The sequence below is a fragment of the Grampus griseus genome (genome assembly GCF_964374135.1).
Source record: "Grampus griseus genome assembly, chromosome: 21".
NCBI classification, from domain to species: Eukaryota; Metazoa; Chordata; class Mammalia; order Artiodactyla; family Delphinidae; genus Grampus; species Grampus griseus.
Genome location: NC_139015.1, coordinates 13,436,754 through 13,453,737, shown reverse-complemented (window position 1 = coordinate 13,453,737; position 16,984 = coordinate 13,436,754). Strand labels below are relative to the sequence as shown.

The window sequence follows — 16,984 nt, the reverse complement described above, 5'->3', positions numbered from 1 at the left end:
AAGTACTGTTTGACCTTTCACCCCGGTACTGCTTCGGGAGAGAGGCACTTGCTCAGGTCTTAACAAAAGAGTATTCTGATCCTCCTTTTGCTCTTGTTTCTTCTAAGTACGTCTCCCCTCAGGAACTATTGGGGTAGGATTCCTCACCTTGGCACTCCTGTCGTTTGGGACAGGATAACTCTTTGCTGTGGGGCTGTCCTGTGCACTGGAGGATGCTTTAGCAGCGCCCTTGGCCTCCGCCCCACGAGATGCCAGCGGCACCCTCCCACGAGCTGTGACAACCAAAACTGTTTCCAGACATGCCAGTGTCCCCTGTGGACAAAATGCCCCCACGCCTCCACGGATGACCAGTCCTCTAGGGAGGAAAGGAGGCTGAAAGCAGGCTCGGGCGTCCCTGCGTCCCTGGCCACATATTCACCTTTAACAACAGGGCTCTTCCTCTGCTATGCAAAATTAACTTTTGTATACCTTTTGGTGATGAAGCAATGAGGCGATGCTAAGTCACATAAAAAGAAATTCAAAGCATTCAAGCTTTCTGTATACAGAGGAACATGGTGCAGGGTAAAGCAGGACCCTAAATTCCATGAGTACAGGGATATCTGTCCTAAGGTTGTGTCCTCAGAATCTGCTTTGGTATCTGGTTGGCCTGTAAAAGTATTTGCTGAATGAATATAAATACATGTCTGATTCAGGAACAAAGGGATATTGTACGTGTGTGTGTGTGTGTGTGTGTGTGTGTGTGTGTGTGTAACCACTTAACCAGCAAAACCACTGAATAGTAATAAAGAAGCTTACTTCCTCGAAGTTCAAAAATCTCCCCAATCAGCATGAAACATGGTTCAGCCAAAGAGTCTTTCCTTCCATCCACGTCATCACCACTATCTGACAGGTCACTGTCCTCCTCTGCCTCCTCCTGGGGGAACAGTAAAGTCACAGGAAGCAGCAGGTCACTCATCCAAGGAAGGTGATACGTTCTCCTCCCAGGGTCAATTCCGAATGATGCACTTATAGTTCAACCTCACACAATCCTTCAACTTCCCTACATGCAGAAACCTATGCATTTTCACAAAGAGGCCAAAGTGTATCTAAACTCAGGGCATAGCTTGATCCTAAAGCCTCATTCAAGGTCTAAAATAATTCTGAAAAGCCTCTGTCACTGTATTAATGAGGAGTGAATTCGGAGATAACAAAACAGCTTTCTAACCATTTTGAGTTTTAAAAGGAAGCCTTTTTAACTTGAAATATTTTAAATTCACTGTTTTTTTAAAGACATGTATAATTTAAAGTAATTTAGTTATTTTTAAAGCTCTGATTCAAGCTTTTATTCTGTACTTCAGCTAGTCTCACTTCTTGATCTGCGTATCAGCAAATTTCCGTTGAAAACTCATTTATGCCAGGCACCAGGCTAGTGCCAACGAGTGTGATGTGGATCCCGACTTTGAGAGGCCCTTAGCTCTGCGGGGAGGTGGCCAGCATGCACGTGGCTGCTTCTCCAAGCAGGGTGAAGAGCTGCAACAGGGGTGCAGACGTCAGGCAGTGGAAGGACAGCTGAGGAAGTTCACTCGGATGTGTGCGGGGGGCAGCTGAGGCTGCGGGAACAAGCAGCGGCCCAACGACAGGGCCTTGGAGGCGTGATGAGCAGAGCAGAGCAGAGGGCTGAGAAGTCAGCGGCCGGAGGGGCACCCCCAGCTTCACTGCACGTCCAGCAGCATCAGAGGCTGCAGGAGGCTGCCGGTCGGCCACTGGCCTTCCTCCTGCCGAGAGCAGTTTCCCGGAGTGACTGGGCCACAGGGTGAATCCCAAGAGGTGCAGGGATAAATGGGAGGTGACAGAGGGGAGGGGCCAAGTACGGCCAGACGTGACACGTGTGGCGTGCAGGAAAGAGGCGGGGAGGTGCCCAGGAGGGAGGGAGGCAGGCAGGCAGGCGGAACCCTGTGGTTCGTGGGCTCTGCTCCAGCTCAGGACGCGGCAAAGCAGATGCTCCTTTCCACGGTTACTTCCCTCTGTCCAAGCTCGTTAAACCAATTCTGGTGAAGAGGCGGTGGCGTCTGGCATTGAACTAAGGAGACGCCACATTTCGGAGATGGTCTCGTGCAGCTTGTTGGAGAGCCAAACGAGGGGCCGCAGGCCTCAGCCAAGTCAGGGGCCCCTGGAGGGAAGCCCGAGGGCCAGGCATGAGATGGCAAATGTCTGCAGCCTGTCTATTCACTCCTTCACCCACCCGCATCACTGCGAGGTGCATCGTGCTTCAGGACGTGACACGGCTTTCCATTCCTTCAGATAAAACCTAAACTCCTCAGCGCGGCGGCCTTGCCCCTCCTCCTACCCTCGGCCTCATTTCCTTCAGCGCACGCTCCCGAAGCCTCCCCTCGGCCCAAAGACCTGCTGACTGTTCCGCACACGCACCCTCTGCTCCTGAACCTCAACGTTAGCTCCAAGCCCTCTGCGGTGCCGGCCCCCGTCCTGGGCGCCGGCCAGGCCACCTTCCGCAGAGGGCCTCCCACAGAACCTCCATCCACATGCCACTCACCTACCTTGTTATCAACCCTGTCCCCAAATATGACAGCAATGGTGACTCAAGGTATTTGCTTCCTCCCCATCTGTAGCAGGCCTTCCACAAACACCTGCCACATCAAACAGCCTCCAGAAGACGTGTGCTTAAATATGCTTCAAAAACGTACAACCTTCAGACAGCTCACCTCCTGATGGGAGAAGAAGTCGCGAGGGAGTCTTTCCAGAAATGAGGATAATGAAAACGTGGACTTTTTCCCCTGCACGTCAATAACCTTGAGGTAGTCAGGAGAAGGGCTCAAAAAGGCATAAAGTGCTTCACTCTGACACAGTCTTTCATCTGAAAGCAGATTCTGTGGGAGAAAGAGGATTAATGCCTCCTGCGTGGTTCGTCTGTGAGCTGGGAGCCACGAGGAGTGAAGGCAGAGTTGACTGTCCCGGGAAATTTACTTTCATCGTAATTCTGAACCTAAAACCACTTCCCTTTCCTCCTGAAATAAAATATATTAGATGAGTTCTCACCGAGCTTGATGGCAAACTGCACTCTGTGGGTTAACTGGAGCGCCCTGCTCGTGCTCAGGGCGACGTGAAGTCTCACTGTGCAAACTGCCTGCGGGTCCGGGGGCTGCCGCCTTCAAAAGTCATGGGTGTTTTCCGCACACTACACAAGGATCCCACCCAACCCTTTCATGGCTACGTGCGTGCGGACTTTGTACATGAGCTGAAAAAAGAGCTTTGGGTTGTCACGTGGTGGTAACTGCCTGGCAGCCAGTAGTTTTCTGTCCCTGTGCTCCACCTTCCCCAGGCAGCGTATGTTTACATAATTTTATAACTGTTTTTATTGGCCCATAAACTGGAAATGTGCTCATGTTCTCTGGCCTTAGGAGAAAGGAAGGGAGAACGTGCATCAAGTTGACGTATGAAGCAAGTACTACTGGTAAGACAGGAAAATTAACAGTGTGACCACAGAACGCGTAAATGTCTGGTGCTCACAGATACAGGGTTTAGGAATAAATGAACCAATGAGAAATCCTGCCCCATGGATGATGTAACTCCCTGGGGGGCTGGAACACTGGGGTTCTGATGGCAGAACCCTCTCTGCTGGGAGAACAGGCTACATTCTGGTCCCAGAGGAGTTGGTCCATGACGTTCACATTATGTTTGCTCAGACGAAGCTTGAAATCTGATAAACCCTGTGACCCTCCCTAGAAAAGCACCTCCGAGCACCCCAATAGTGCCACACTGGGGACGGGGGTCCCGGGCACCCCCCCACCGCATTCCAGTGGTCGTCAGCTTCCTGTGTCCTGCGGAAGACTGGCCTGAAGATGGAGGTTCTGCCTCAGACGTGGGGAAGGAGATTTAGGGGACAGGCAGTTGGGGTCACTACTGCCTTCCCAGGCAGGCCCCCGAGCCTTTATTCCTTTTGTAGAGCATTAGATGCTCAGCTGCACGTGAGGGTGGGTTAGGAGTGAGACAGCCTCCCTCCACCTTGATTTCCTTTAGCTAATCTCCACTCCAGCACTCTTTTATCAAATAGTAGCAAATGATAACCAATGCTAAGTCTCAAATAATGCAATCAACGTAACTAAGGAAATCATTAAGGATGACAAGTCTTTGGACTAAGTTATATACTATCATGAGGGAAAGTAACCAAATTGAACATGTATGAGAACTTAGAAATGTTCTCAAAGATTATGTCTATGGGGCAAGGTGTAATTGGGATATTATCACATCTTCAAGCTGAGAATATAATCCTAATTCCCACTCCTTCCCCCCAAAGGCTTAGAGCACGTTGTCCTACACAGGTGGAGTCTCTAAGAGGACTAGTCAGTGTGAGATGAGGAGAGTAAAACATTCCAGGAAGAGCGAACAGCACGTGCACACCCAGAAGTGGGTGCCGCACTACTGCGGGGACGGCTAGAGTAAGCTGCCTGTGTGTGAGGGACGACTGGCTGGATTACTATCTATTATCACTATACCTCGAAGGGAACCATGTGTCATATATAAATACTCACACAAACACACACTCAATGGAATCCTCTTTTCTGGAAGGTCCTGTGGACCTAATAATATCTGCCTTTCAGACTAAACCTTTTGCATCTTGCTTTTCCTGTCTGCAGCTGGTGGGATGATATTTTGAAACTTCAGTTTGCTGTGTAATCTACCTAAAGTTATTAAATAGTGAGCACTTTCACGTGAAGTCTTTGAGGAAATGAAAAGCAATTTAAACCATTACTTTCTGACTTACAATCCTCTTGATCAAAAGACAAATGGCCCCTTGAGATGCCCCTTCCACCTCTTCAGGCAGATGGTCCCCGCCCCCAGCCTCACCCACGCCACCTACTGGCAGCACAGAGCACATGCTTCTCTTGGCACCAGGGCAGGAATCACTAACCCATTTCCATCACCAGCAACCCAACAGGGGCACAAGTGACCCCTCCCTGCATCCCCAAAAGTGCAGGGGGCACCCCAGTCTCTGCAGCACAACTGGAAAGGCAGCTGAAGGGCTGGAAGCGCCAGACAACCCGAGACCCTCCCTCCCCCAACAGCAGAGGCTGGAAGGAAACGGAAGCATCAGCTGCAAGATCCCAGAGCTACACACGTGGGGCTTCACAAGCTTCGATTTTGAATAATACATATTCGTTTCACAAACAAGACCTTTAGTTCATCTGAACAATTTAATCAGGTACAATGCTTGAGTGGGTTTAATATTTCCTAGACGTTCTGAATCAGCAACGAGATGGTAATATTTCAGTTTTAAATTCTCTCCTGTAATAGCATTTAAACATTAATGATTCTCTATCCCAGTTCTGCCATAATTAAACTCGGAAAGTTTTTCAAAGGTGCAATTATTTTATTTCCTGAGGGAAATATATACATATACATACATATATATATATATATATACACACACACACACAGATTTATATATTTATAAAAAATACATATATATTTAGAGAGAGATGAATATATGAGAGAAAAATAGTTAGGAACACTTGCAAGGGAACTCCAGCTAAAATGTACCTACTTTAACTATGATTCACACCCTGGTCCAACTGAATATAACATAACCTTTACTAAGAATTTGGCAACATCCATTATTAAGTCTCAGGACTTCTAGCTACTACTGCACTGGCAAAAAGTGTTTCACAAGGCAAAGGTCCATGCCCCCCGAGAACTATACGGGCTTTGGGGGCTGTGGTGTGAGCAACTTAACAAGACCCTGAATACAGAGGCCCCACCTAAGGAAAAAATAAATAGTGGTTTGCTACTGAAGACAGTATACCTTTGTTCGGTCTTATGTTCTAAAGATAGAGTGAAAGAAACCAGTTATGCGTTTAGAGGAAATAAGGAAACTACCTTTAGAACCTTGCAGTAGGCAAGGATTTCTCCACAAGCACAAAAGACATTCACCACAAAAGGAAAAAAAATGGATAAATTGGACTAAATTAAAATTGAGAACTTATGCTCATTAAGAGACTGAAAAGGCAACCCACAGAAAGAAGATAGCCACAGCACATCTGCTCTGACAAGAGATGCACATCCAAAACACACACGAAACTCCTGCAAAGCGATATGGAAAAGACAGGCAACACGACTGAAAAGCAGACACAACTTTAACTTCACAAAAGAAACCGTCCAGTGTGGAGTGAACAGAAGCCTGCATGCCGCTGGTGAGAGTGTACAAACCGCTACGACCACTCACAAAAACTGAAAACCCCAAATGCCTAGGGATTCCCCAGCAGCTATTCACCGAAAGACAAGCACTGACAGCTTATTAATAGCCTCCACCTGGAAACTCTCCCAACGCCCATCAACAAGAGCATGAACAGACTGCAGGGGTTTCACGCCAGGAGAAGCCCATTCAACAATGAAAACGAGAACAAAAATGAAATCAAAGAACGGTCTGCAACTGAAATAGCCCTATGGGAGGACCTCAGGCCCACGATCCTGAGTGAAGGGAGTCCACGCCCTGTGACTCCACTCATGTGAAGTTCAAAACCAGCTGTAAGCGCATGGTCGTGAGTCGGGACCACGGTCACCTGTGGTGACACTGGCGGGACTGGTGACACTCTGTCTCTGGGACTAGGTGCTAGTTATGAGGGTGTGTCCAGTTTGTGAAACTGGAGAAAGCCGTACACATGGTATCTGCATTTTCTGTCTCTAGAGTATACATATATATACACATATATACATACATATATCACCAAAAAACAAACAAACCCCAGAACCCAAAACCAAAGATATTTTGAGGATCTGTCCTGACCTGTGAGAACAGGAAGCAAACAGGCAAACTCTGAGAATGATGACGGTTCAACCCCCAATAACCCCCAAATAACTAATTTTCCTCCCATATCCAGAAAGTTTGCTTACCTGTAAAAACTTATTTAATTGATTCTTTGACTTTTCCATAAACTTTTGATCTACAGATTTGAAAGGCAGCTTGCTAAGAGAAGGCAACTGGACTTTTTTTAAAGAAGGGAAACACTGTGAGGGAAAAAAATTAAATGTTAGTATATTGAAATTACATTTAAATCTTTAAAAAAATTTTAGATTTTTAATAAGAACAAACCGAGTATCCTCTTCCTATACTAGGTTCCTCTGAGACTGAAGACCTTGAAAACCTCCCTGTTCTAACCAGGCTCAAGGAATCCGGAGGAACAGGACATGTGACGAAAAAAGCTAACGCCTGTCCCTGGACTTACAAACGCCTGGAAGCTGGAAATTGTGGAGCTGGGCTGGGAAGGTGGGTCTGCACCACAGGCACGGAGCACAGTGTGTGGGGTACGGACACGTGGCTCCCAGCAAGAACTTTTCTCTTAGAATGTGCTCTGTTTACAACATCTCTGTAAAAAGTTATCAGGGTTGACAAAAGAAGACCATGGAGAGAAAGAATAACTCAGGTTGTAGCTTTATCACTGCCTTTCAAGGGCAAACTGCAGAATGTAAATATATTAATAATAATAAAGTATGTTAACAGATAATAAACTTCCCTCTGTGGATTAAATCCTGCATTTTGCCAGGCACTGTGCTAGAGGCTGGGTGTGTGTAACGGCTCTGAGTCACCCCTACTTTACATATGGGACAACTGAGGATCGGGGCTGAAACCCACATCCATCTGGCCATCAAGTCTGGCCTCAGTGCCCGCAGGACTCTGCAGCCTGCCCCTCAGACGCCGGGAGGACAGTGGGTTCCAAATGCTCCAGACGCTGCCTCTTCACTAAGGCACTGGGGCCACTGGAATATGCTGACTAGATCACTGGTGCTGAAAAGTAAGTGAGCACAGAGTGCCTGCAACGGCCTTCCCTCCTACTGTTTTCAGGGTCACAGCAGCCCCGACAGGGACCTATCACAGCTGTTAACAGGAAGAGTTCTTTCAAGAAATGAAAACTCCAAAAAAAAGAAAGTAAGTAAGAAAAGAAAAAAACTCACACAATACGAAATGCCAAAGGTGAGAGAAGAACCCAGGAATCAGGCCACAGAGGAAGAAATATAATGAGACAAAAGGACAGACGTGAAATTTTATAAGGCTTGTTTCCTCTAACGCTTCAGAGCAATTGTTCTTGATAGAAATTACTGATTAAAAGTGTTTTTAAAAAATCACCCTAGAAGAAAAGGTGAAAGGAAACAGACATATTTCCTTTGCAAAAGAAGGGTCTGAGAGGTGACCGTAGGGTTTTACCAGCATCAGTTCATTCTGAGCAAGAGAAAAATGGACTTAAATGAAGGTAGAAACAACTGAAGAACACTTTAATTGCTGGCGTAAAGGGCAATTAGCTCCAGTAGATGGAGAGTTAGAGAAGATGCAACTCCTGAGAAAAATGGGAAAATCGTGAATGGAAACTAAGACAACCTGGATTCTAGTCCTGCTTTGGCCGTTATGTATACATCCTACTACGAGTCAGTTAAACTCTCTGGGATCACGTTCCCTCATCTATCAAATAAAAGAACTGACCTAGATTAGTAGCTTTCAAACATTTTAAACTAAAATCCACAGTAGGAAATACATACCACATTGCAACCCACAATGCACATGCAGATACATGCATCCATATATTATATAGTACACACACCTAGACATAACAGTACACATACCCAAACGTATACACACCCAGACATACAATACACACACCCAGACATACACACATCCATCTATGCAATATACACACCCATACTTATAATATACACACCCATAAAACCGAAGCAAAAGTACCATGAAACAGTGCTCATTACTACTACTACTGTAACTACTACTAATAAAAACAAATAATGTTTACTATGTGCAGCACGTTCTTCTAAATGCTCTGTACACGCTTATTCCCTTCATTCTTACAACAGCTCTGTGAGATAGGTAAGGAAGGCACTATTAGTATCAGTAGAATACAGATATTAATAAAAAGAGGTATAAAGAGATAGAGTGACAGGTCCAGGTCACAGAGCTGGTAAATAGTAAAGCGAGGATCAAAACTGGATCCAAACTCGAGCAGCCTGGCTGCAGAGTCTGTGCTCTCAACCACCGCACTCTACTGATGCAATTCCTTTATGTGATGAAATGCAATATATTCTATCCTCTTTCTATTGCTGCAACCCAGAACTGATCTCACTACCCGCAGTGGGTCACAACTGGCAGCTCTGAAACCAATGGCCATCGATGCTCCCCAGCTCTCCTCCAGCTCTGGGGTTCTGGGGGATACAACGGAGGTCAGACAATTATCTATCCTGAAGGATTTAGACTAGACTAGATGGTTGATCTTCAAGTAAATTTCTAAACGTCAAGCTGAAAATGCCACTTTGCCAGTATCAACAGCAAAGGAGAAAGATGAATCCGTTTCTTTGTGTGTAAAAATTGAAATGAGCGCTTAAATCTCTTCTTCAGTTATTCTAAATCTGTGTTCACAAGAATTCATACCTCACTAAGTTTCCGGTGTAAATTCTGAAACTCACTGAGCCTTCTGGGGACTGTCCAGTTCTTAGTTTCAACTCCTCCAACTTCTTGTAAGCTTACCATAACAAAGTAACAGGGCATTTGTTCACCATTCTCTTCTGTAACCTTGGAAAAAACAGACGAACACAACAGCAACGAAAAGCACAGTGAGCGATACGGTAGGCAAGACGTTTAAGTGTCCCCCAGGATCTCCCTCTCCCTGGCATGTATGCCCCACACAGTCCCCAGGACTTGAAAATGATGGGTTCTATTCTGGCAGTTAGGGCATGCCACATGGACAAGCAACCTTAAACTAGGGCCTAATCCTAACCATGTGGGCCCTTTCAAAGCAGAGGGATTTCTCTGGTGAGTAGCAGAAGAGGAATCAGAGGAAGCACGAGAAAAGTCTGACATGTGCCACTGTAAAGATGGAGAGGGCCATGCGGAAAGGGTCTGGGAGTGCTGCCAGGAACTGAGAGCAACATCGTGCTGACGGCAAAAGAACAGAGTCCTCAGTCCCACAACCACCAGGAACTGAATCCTGCCAATGACCTGAATGGACCTGGAAGTGGATTTTCCCCAGATTCTCCAGACAAGAACTCAGTCTGGCCAACAACCTGATTTCAGCCTTATGATGCAGAGAACACAGTCAGACAGCGCTGGACTTTCAACCTACACAACTGTGAGCTAATAAATGGGTGATGTTTTGAGCCATGAAATGTGTGGTAATTTGTTGTGCAGCAAAAGAAAACTAATATAGCAGACTTAACATCCTAACTGGGTTTCCTTGAAAAAGCAAATTAACAGGAAGCGAACAGGTGTGAGAGACCAAAACCTCTCTCAGAGAAGGATGAGGGTTTCCCCAGTTTAATACAGGATTCCACAAGCTGTGATTTCCATTTTCGAGAAATTTCACATTGGGAGACCTAATTTCCCCTACCTCCCAACTTAAGGTAATTCTTAAACACTTACACACACACCCTGTCATAATTCAGAATAGCCACCATTGCTCTTCATGTAAATGGATGAGAGAAGAAACAAAAAGGAAATACATTGAATCTAAGCTTGAATTAGTGTCATGAACCGAAATTAGAGACGAAGAATCAACAGAAAGGCAAGGGAAGGAGACAGCGAACTTGCCTAGCACCGGCTGAGCCCCACCAGGTAGGATCACCGTGCCCCTGTGAGGACGGGGGGTGGAGGCGAGCACACAGCTCACGGCGGCTCAGCCCTCTCAGAGCTCCAGGGAGGCTGGCACGAGGCAAACACATCCTTCACAGGTTCGCACATGGGGCTGCTTCGTGAACTCTCGGCAGTCAGGTGACCCCTCTGGGTCCATTTCCGTTATCTTTTCGGGAACCAAGGTCGCGGCAAGCCCCTGAGCGATAGCTGATCACCAGGGCAAAGGGCCTCGTGAGGGTTTTTCCTCCTCTCCTCCCTCCCTCAGTATTTGCCTTTGGAAGATAGTTATAATAAACTGTGAAACGTCAGAGGCAGCTCTACGCAAAGGTGAGAAGGTGACAGAATGTGTGTTCTCTGCCCTCCAAGGGCCTCCTGTTACCTTTTGACATCACATCCCCTGAGCTCCCCCCTTCCTAGATGTCCATCCCAGAGGCAACTCCATCTGCGGTGACCAAGCGTTTGTACACGGTATTCCAGGCTCTGTGCAACCTTCCCTCCCCACTGCCCTCCCCTCCCCTCAAGAAAGGTATCTGGCCCTGCAGCTCACCTGAAAGGGAGGCTCAACAAGCACCAAAGACACACTAAGGGCACTTGGTAAGCTCTCACGCAACACGTGTGCTGTCAGGCTGGCTCCTGGAGAACATGCGTGGTGTTGCTGCCTAAACTAGAAGGGAATTTAAGACTGTGAATTCTAAGCCCTTCCCCCGGTAAGAGTGTCAGGCCACTGAGTTGACGGGAAAAGCAGGGATGGACACATAAGTTGGGCAGGTGGGCCCTTGCAAGTCTCAGGAGCTGAGTATTTGACCAACCATTTGAGGCAATGATGGGGCCAAACAGTCACAATGACTTACTCAGGATCTTGTCATTTGTGTGCTATACGGTGGACTGGACTTTCTCTTTTTTTTAAAATTAATTTTATTGGAGGAGAGTTGATTTACAATGTTGTGTTAGTTTCAGATGTACAGCAAAGTTATACATATACATATACATATATTCATTCTTTTTCAGACTGTTTTCCCATATAGATTGTCACAGAATATTGAGTAGAGTTCCCTGTGCTATACAGTAGGTCTTTGTTGGTTATGTATCTTACATATAGTAGTGTGTGTGTGTTCATCCCAAACTCCTATTTTATCTCTGCCCCATCGCCATGTTTCCCCTTCGGTAACCATAAGTTTCTTTTAGAAATCTGTGAGTCTGTTTCTTTTGTAAATAAGTTAATTTATATCATTTTTTAAAATTAGATTCTACATATGACTGACATCATTATGATATTTGTCTTTCTCTGTCTGACTTACTTCACTTAGTAACATCATCTCTAGGTGCTCTGGACCTGACCTTCATCTCCAGGTTTCAACAGTCGGGCAGGTGGGAAGGAAGGAGTTGTCAACACTAACAATGTAAATGCATACAAATATCTTTCCTTTAAATGAAATTATTTTTACAGACAAAAGAAAAGGGATACAGTGTATTCTGAAAACTATTGTCCCATATCCCTCAGAGAATAGCAAAATATTTTCTACTTCAAGGGAAAACATATTCATTATTAAAGATCTGAGCGCTATTGACATTTGAGCCACTGAAGTCAGCAGGACGGATCAATCAGAAACACATTTAAAATTCTTCATCTCCAAATTTCAAGCAGTGCTTTCCATTTTATTTCAACCCTCAGTGGAAAAGTAAATTGGTAATTCAAGGACATTAATTGTTCCTATCTGAAAGTTGCTTATGATTCCAATGAACAAGGACAACTTTCTGTCTGAAGTGGAGGGAGATCAGATCTACACCAGGCAACCCAGTAACAGCTCCCAGTCATGAACCAGAGTGAAAATACGGGGTGAGGAAGGCAAGACCAATGCAGTCTAGAAGAATGAATATAAGTTTTCTATTCCCAACCTTAATTATTTGGAACAAAATCTTGTCTGATAAAGTCAAACTTAAACTTTGGAAATAAATACCTAATAAACTGGGAAGAAAAGCAGACAAACCTACCTCTCCACTGGTGATGGAGGCTTTCCACATACCAAGGTTCTCACACCACCAATCTGTTCTTGCCATGTGCAGCTGAAGTTCTGTGCGTTCTTTCTCTATTAGAATTATTTCCTCCTTCAACTTAGAAACAATCTGCCACAGGAAAAACATCCTGGGAGTCATGAAACCATCTAAAATGCTATGCAATTCAGCAAAGTAGCAGGATACAAAATCAACACACAAAAATCAGCTGTGTTTCTATACACCAGCAATGAACAATTCAAAAAGGAAATTAAGAAAACAATTCCATTTACAATAGCATAAAAATAATAAAATACTTAGGAATGAACTTAAGCAAGGAGGTGAAAGACTTCTATGATGAAAACTACAGAACACTGATGAAAGAAATTAAAGGAGACATAAGTAAATGGAAAGACATCCCATGTTCATGGACTGGAAGACTAAATATTGCTAAGACTCAATGCTACCCTAAGCAATCCACAGTTTCAACACAATCTCTATCAAAATTCCAATGATGTTTTTGCACAAATAGAAAAATCCATCCTAAAATTCATGTGGAATCTCAAGGGAAACTGAATAGCCAAAACAATCTTGAAGAAGAACCACAAAGTTGAAGGACTTACACTTCCTGATTTCAAAATTTACTGCAAAGCTACACTAATCAAAACAGTATGCCATTGGCATAAAGACAGACATATACCAATGGAATACAATAGACAGCCAAGAAATAAACCTTTGCATATATGATCAAATGATTTTCAACAAGGGTGCCAAGACCATAAGTGGGAAAGGACAGTCTTTTCCACAAATGGTGTTGAGAAAACTGGATCATCACCACATGCAAAACAATGGAGTTGGGCCCTTACATAATACCATATACAAAGGTTAACTCAAAATAGATCAAAGACCTACTCGTAAGGCTAAAACTATTAAATTCTCAGAAGAAAATATGGAGGAGTTTCATGACACGGGATTGGCAATGAGTTCTTGGCTATGACACCAAAGGTACAGGCAACAAGAGAAAATACAGGCCAAATGGACTGCATAAATTTTTAAAACTTTTGTGCAAAGAACACTATCAACACAGTAAAAAGGCAGCTCACAGAATGGGAGAAAATATTTGCAAATCACTTATTTGATAGGGGGCTGATATCCAGAATATATAGAGAACTCCTAAAACTCAACAACAAAAAACAACCTGATTCAAAAATGGGCAACATACTTGAATAGACATTTCTCCAGAGAAAACAAATAGCCAAAAAGCACATAAAAAGATGCTCAACATTACTAATCATTAGGGAAATGCAAATCAAAACCACAATGAGATACCACCTCACACCCATTAGAACAAATGCTATCAAAAAACAGAAAGTGGGCTTCCCTGGTGGCACAGTGGTTTAGAGTCCGCCTGCCGATGCAGGGGACACGGGTTCATGCCATGGTCCGGGAAGATCCCACATGCTGCGGAGCACGCAGGCTCAGCCTGCGCGTCCAGAGCCTGTGCTCCGCAACGGGAGAGGCCGCAACAGTGAGAGGCCCGCATACCACAAAAAAAAAAAACAAAAAAAACCCCAGAAAGTAACAAGTGCCAGTAAGGATACTGGGAAACTGGAACCCTTATGTGCTGCTGGTCAGAAGGTAAAACGGTGCAGTCACTATGGAAAACAATACAGAGATTCCTAAACAATTAAAACAGAACTACCATATGACCCAGCAATACCCCAAAGAAGTGAAAGCAGGGTCTTGAGATATTTGTACATCCATGTTCAAGGCAGCATTTCTTACCATAGCCAAAATGTGGAAGCAAACCAAGTGTCCATCAATGGATAAATGAATAAACAAAATGTTGTATATACATGCAATTGAATATTAGCCTTAAAAAGGAATGAAATTCTGACACATGCTACCATATGGATGAATCTTGAGTACGTTATGCTAAGGGAAACAAACCAGTCACAAAAGGACAAACACTGAATGATTCTACTCACAGGAGGTACTTAGAGTAGTTAAATTCATAAGAGGCAAAGGGAGAATGGTGGTTGCCAGGGACTGGGGGTAAGGGATGGGGAATTACTGTTTACTGGGTATAGAGTTTCAGTTTTGCAAGATGAAAAGGAATTCGGGAGATGGATGGTGCTGGTTATATAACAATGTGAACATACTTAATGCCAGTGAACTGTACACAAGGTAAATTTTATGTTATGTATACTTGGCTACAATTTTAAAAAATAAATAATTTTTAAAAAATTCTGTGCTCACCGTCTCCTTGGATCTCTTTTAATGAGAAAACCTATAAGGTTATGCAACTCTGTAGTTTGAGGACAGCAGCTTTGCCTCAACTTTGCCTCATGGCTGCATGTTCAACTCTCCTAAACATGCAGCCCACAAGGACCCTCCTCAGAAAGCCTGCAGGAAGCACATCCTGCAGTTTATCATCAGTAAGGGCTGTAATGTTTGGTTCCACAGTCAGCACATTTGCTCCCCAAGGGCAGGTGTTAGACTCTGTTTCACTGATTCTTCATGGTGACCAGCACAGCCTCCTGCACTTACTCATCGCTCAGGCTTCTGAACGCACATTCGAAAAGGGCCAGAGGAGATCACTTTGGGGAAGCAAGGAGTGCCAGCCATTCCTCCCTACATTAGGGAAGCCTCCTTTTTCCACCAAAGAGGCATGAACACAAAGCAGAAAGCCACACCACCCCTTGGGTGTGAGGAATACCACAGTGAGATGCTGTTTACATTTTTTAAACTTTCAAATTCTGTTGGTTTCTAGCGAAACAATGTATTTCTTGCATAATTCTGTGAGGTGCTCTAAGTTGTACTTGCAGTGTTCAAAAGAAAAAAATTAAGACTGTCCTTGCAGAGTTAACTCACTTCCAGAAACAACTGTGGCACAAGGGGAAGCTCAGCCCCTTCCCCAAAGGCACTGTAGGCAAGTCGGACAAAAGACACAGAGTTACAGCTGAGGATGGGAAAGAACCCCAAATCATAATAGATAAAAGACAAATGCTTTGCTAATTCTATACTAGAAGCAAAAACAAAAACAAAAAAAAGCCAATGGATCTTAGAGTTGAAATTCTTTTTAAAGAAACACTTCTCAACATAAACTGAAAACTACTATTTATCAAATTAGAAAAATGGAAACTTTTAAAGACAATCTTGAAAGCAGAAGAGTTACCTTCTTGTCAGGTTTTGGTGCATTTTGAATAGAATTTAGAGCTTGCCTCTTATAGTCAAGTTTCTCATTTAGTTCTCGTAGTTTGTTTACAGCAAAACTGGTTTGTTCATTAATTCGACTGGTGCCGTCATCCACAGATTCCTCACCAGCCTCACCTCCCGGGTCCTGGGGGAAAACGTCACATGAACCACCATATCTTATAGTGGTGGAATATTCCCTAAGTATTACCTATAGTATAGGTTCTAGATCATTACAATACACTGCTCCAAAGCACTGGATTCCACTACGAATCCATGGTAGAAAGCCTAGAAGTAGACTGTTTTTTCTCAGCTAAGTGAAAAAGCAAAGGACCAGTATTTAGAATCAAAGTAACTGGTATTTGGAATTGCAGTGAAAAAAAAGAAACATTTAATAGCCTAGCGAAAGGCCACACCACTATTTCCCAAATGGTATACCCAAGGGAACCTGCACAGAACAAGGAAGGCAACTGAGTTATCTTCCCAGCTCAACCCAAATGTTCTGTGCCTAAATTTTGACAAAAAAACACTAAGACCTGGCTTCCTTTTGGGCTCCTAAGAATATTATGAAAAATTCACGCGTGTCCCTTTAAAATAGAATTTCCAGGCTTCCCTGGTGGCCCAGTGGTTGAGAATCTGCCTGCCAATGCAAGGGACACGGATTCGAGCCCTGGTCTGGGAAGATCCCACATGCCCCGGAGCAAATAAGCCCGTGCGCTACTGAGCCTGCGCTCTAGAGCCCACGAGCCACAACTACTGAGCCCATGCACTGCATCTACTGATGCCCCCGTGCTCTAGGGCCTGTGCTCCGCAACAAGAGAAGCCACCGCACCGCAACAAAGAGTAGCCCCCACTTGCCGCAACTAGAGAAAGCCCGCGCACAGCAACGAAGACCCAACACAGCCAAAAATAATAAATAAATAAAAATAAATTAAAAAAAGATGTGCGTGTCTTAATCTTCAGAACCTACGAATACATTAAAATAGAATTCCCAAATTCCCACTAGTGAAAGTATTTTCAGTATACACTTTGCTCAGTCCTTATTTTTACTAATCAACAGGTAGATTATTTTACAAGTAAAATGGTTAGCATTGAAAGTGACTTAAGATTCATAAAGGACCACAGAGTTTGGAAAAACCTGAACAGATTACCAGCAAATAGCATATTAGTCATTAGATT

At 44.3% G+C, this 16,984-nt stretch overlaps 1 protein-coding gene across 4 annotated transcripts in view; it reads right to left on the bottom strand.

The window, feature by feature from the left end:
* SNX25 (sorting nexin 25) overlaps positions 1-16,984 on the bottom strand; it is an 84,000-nt gene that overhangs the window by 7,308 nt on the left and 59,708 nt on the right. The window contains exons 9-15 of one of the 4 annotated variants that reach the window (XM_082680459.1): positions 15,789-15,953; positions 12,611-12,742; positions 11,166-11,282; positions 9,422-9,562; positions 6,886-6,999; positions 2,700-2,864; positions 796-913 (exon numbers count right to left, since the gene is read on the bottom strand). In XM_082680459.1, the coding sequence (XP_082536585.1) occupies positions 796-913; positions 2,700-2,864; positions 6,886-6,999; positions 9,422-9,562; positions 11,166-11,282; positions 12,611-12,742; positions 15,789-15,953 (952 nt within the window). The remainder of the gene's footprint in view (positions 1-795; positions 914-2,699; positions 2,865-6,885; positions 7,000-9,421; positions 9,563-11,165; positions 11,283-12,610; positions 12,743-15,788; positions 15,954-16,984) is intronic. The other 3 variants (XM_082680460.1, XM_082680461.1, XM_082680462.1) reach the window with 3 other exon arrangements.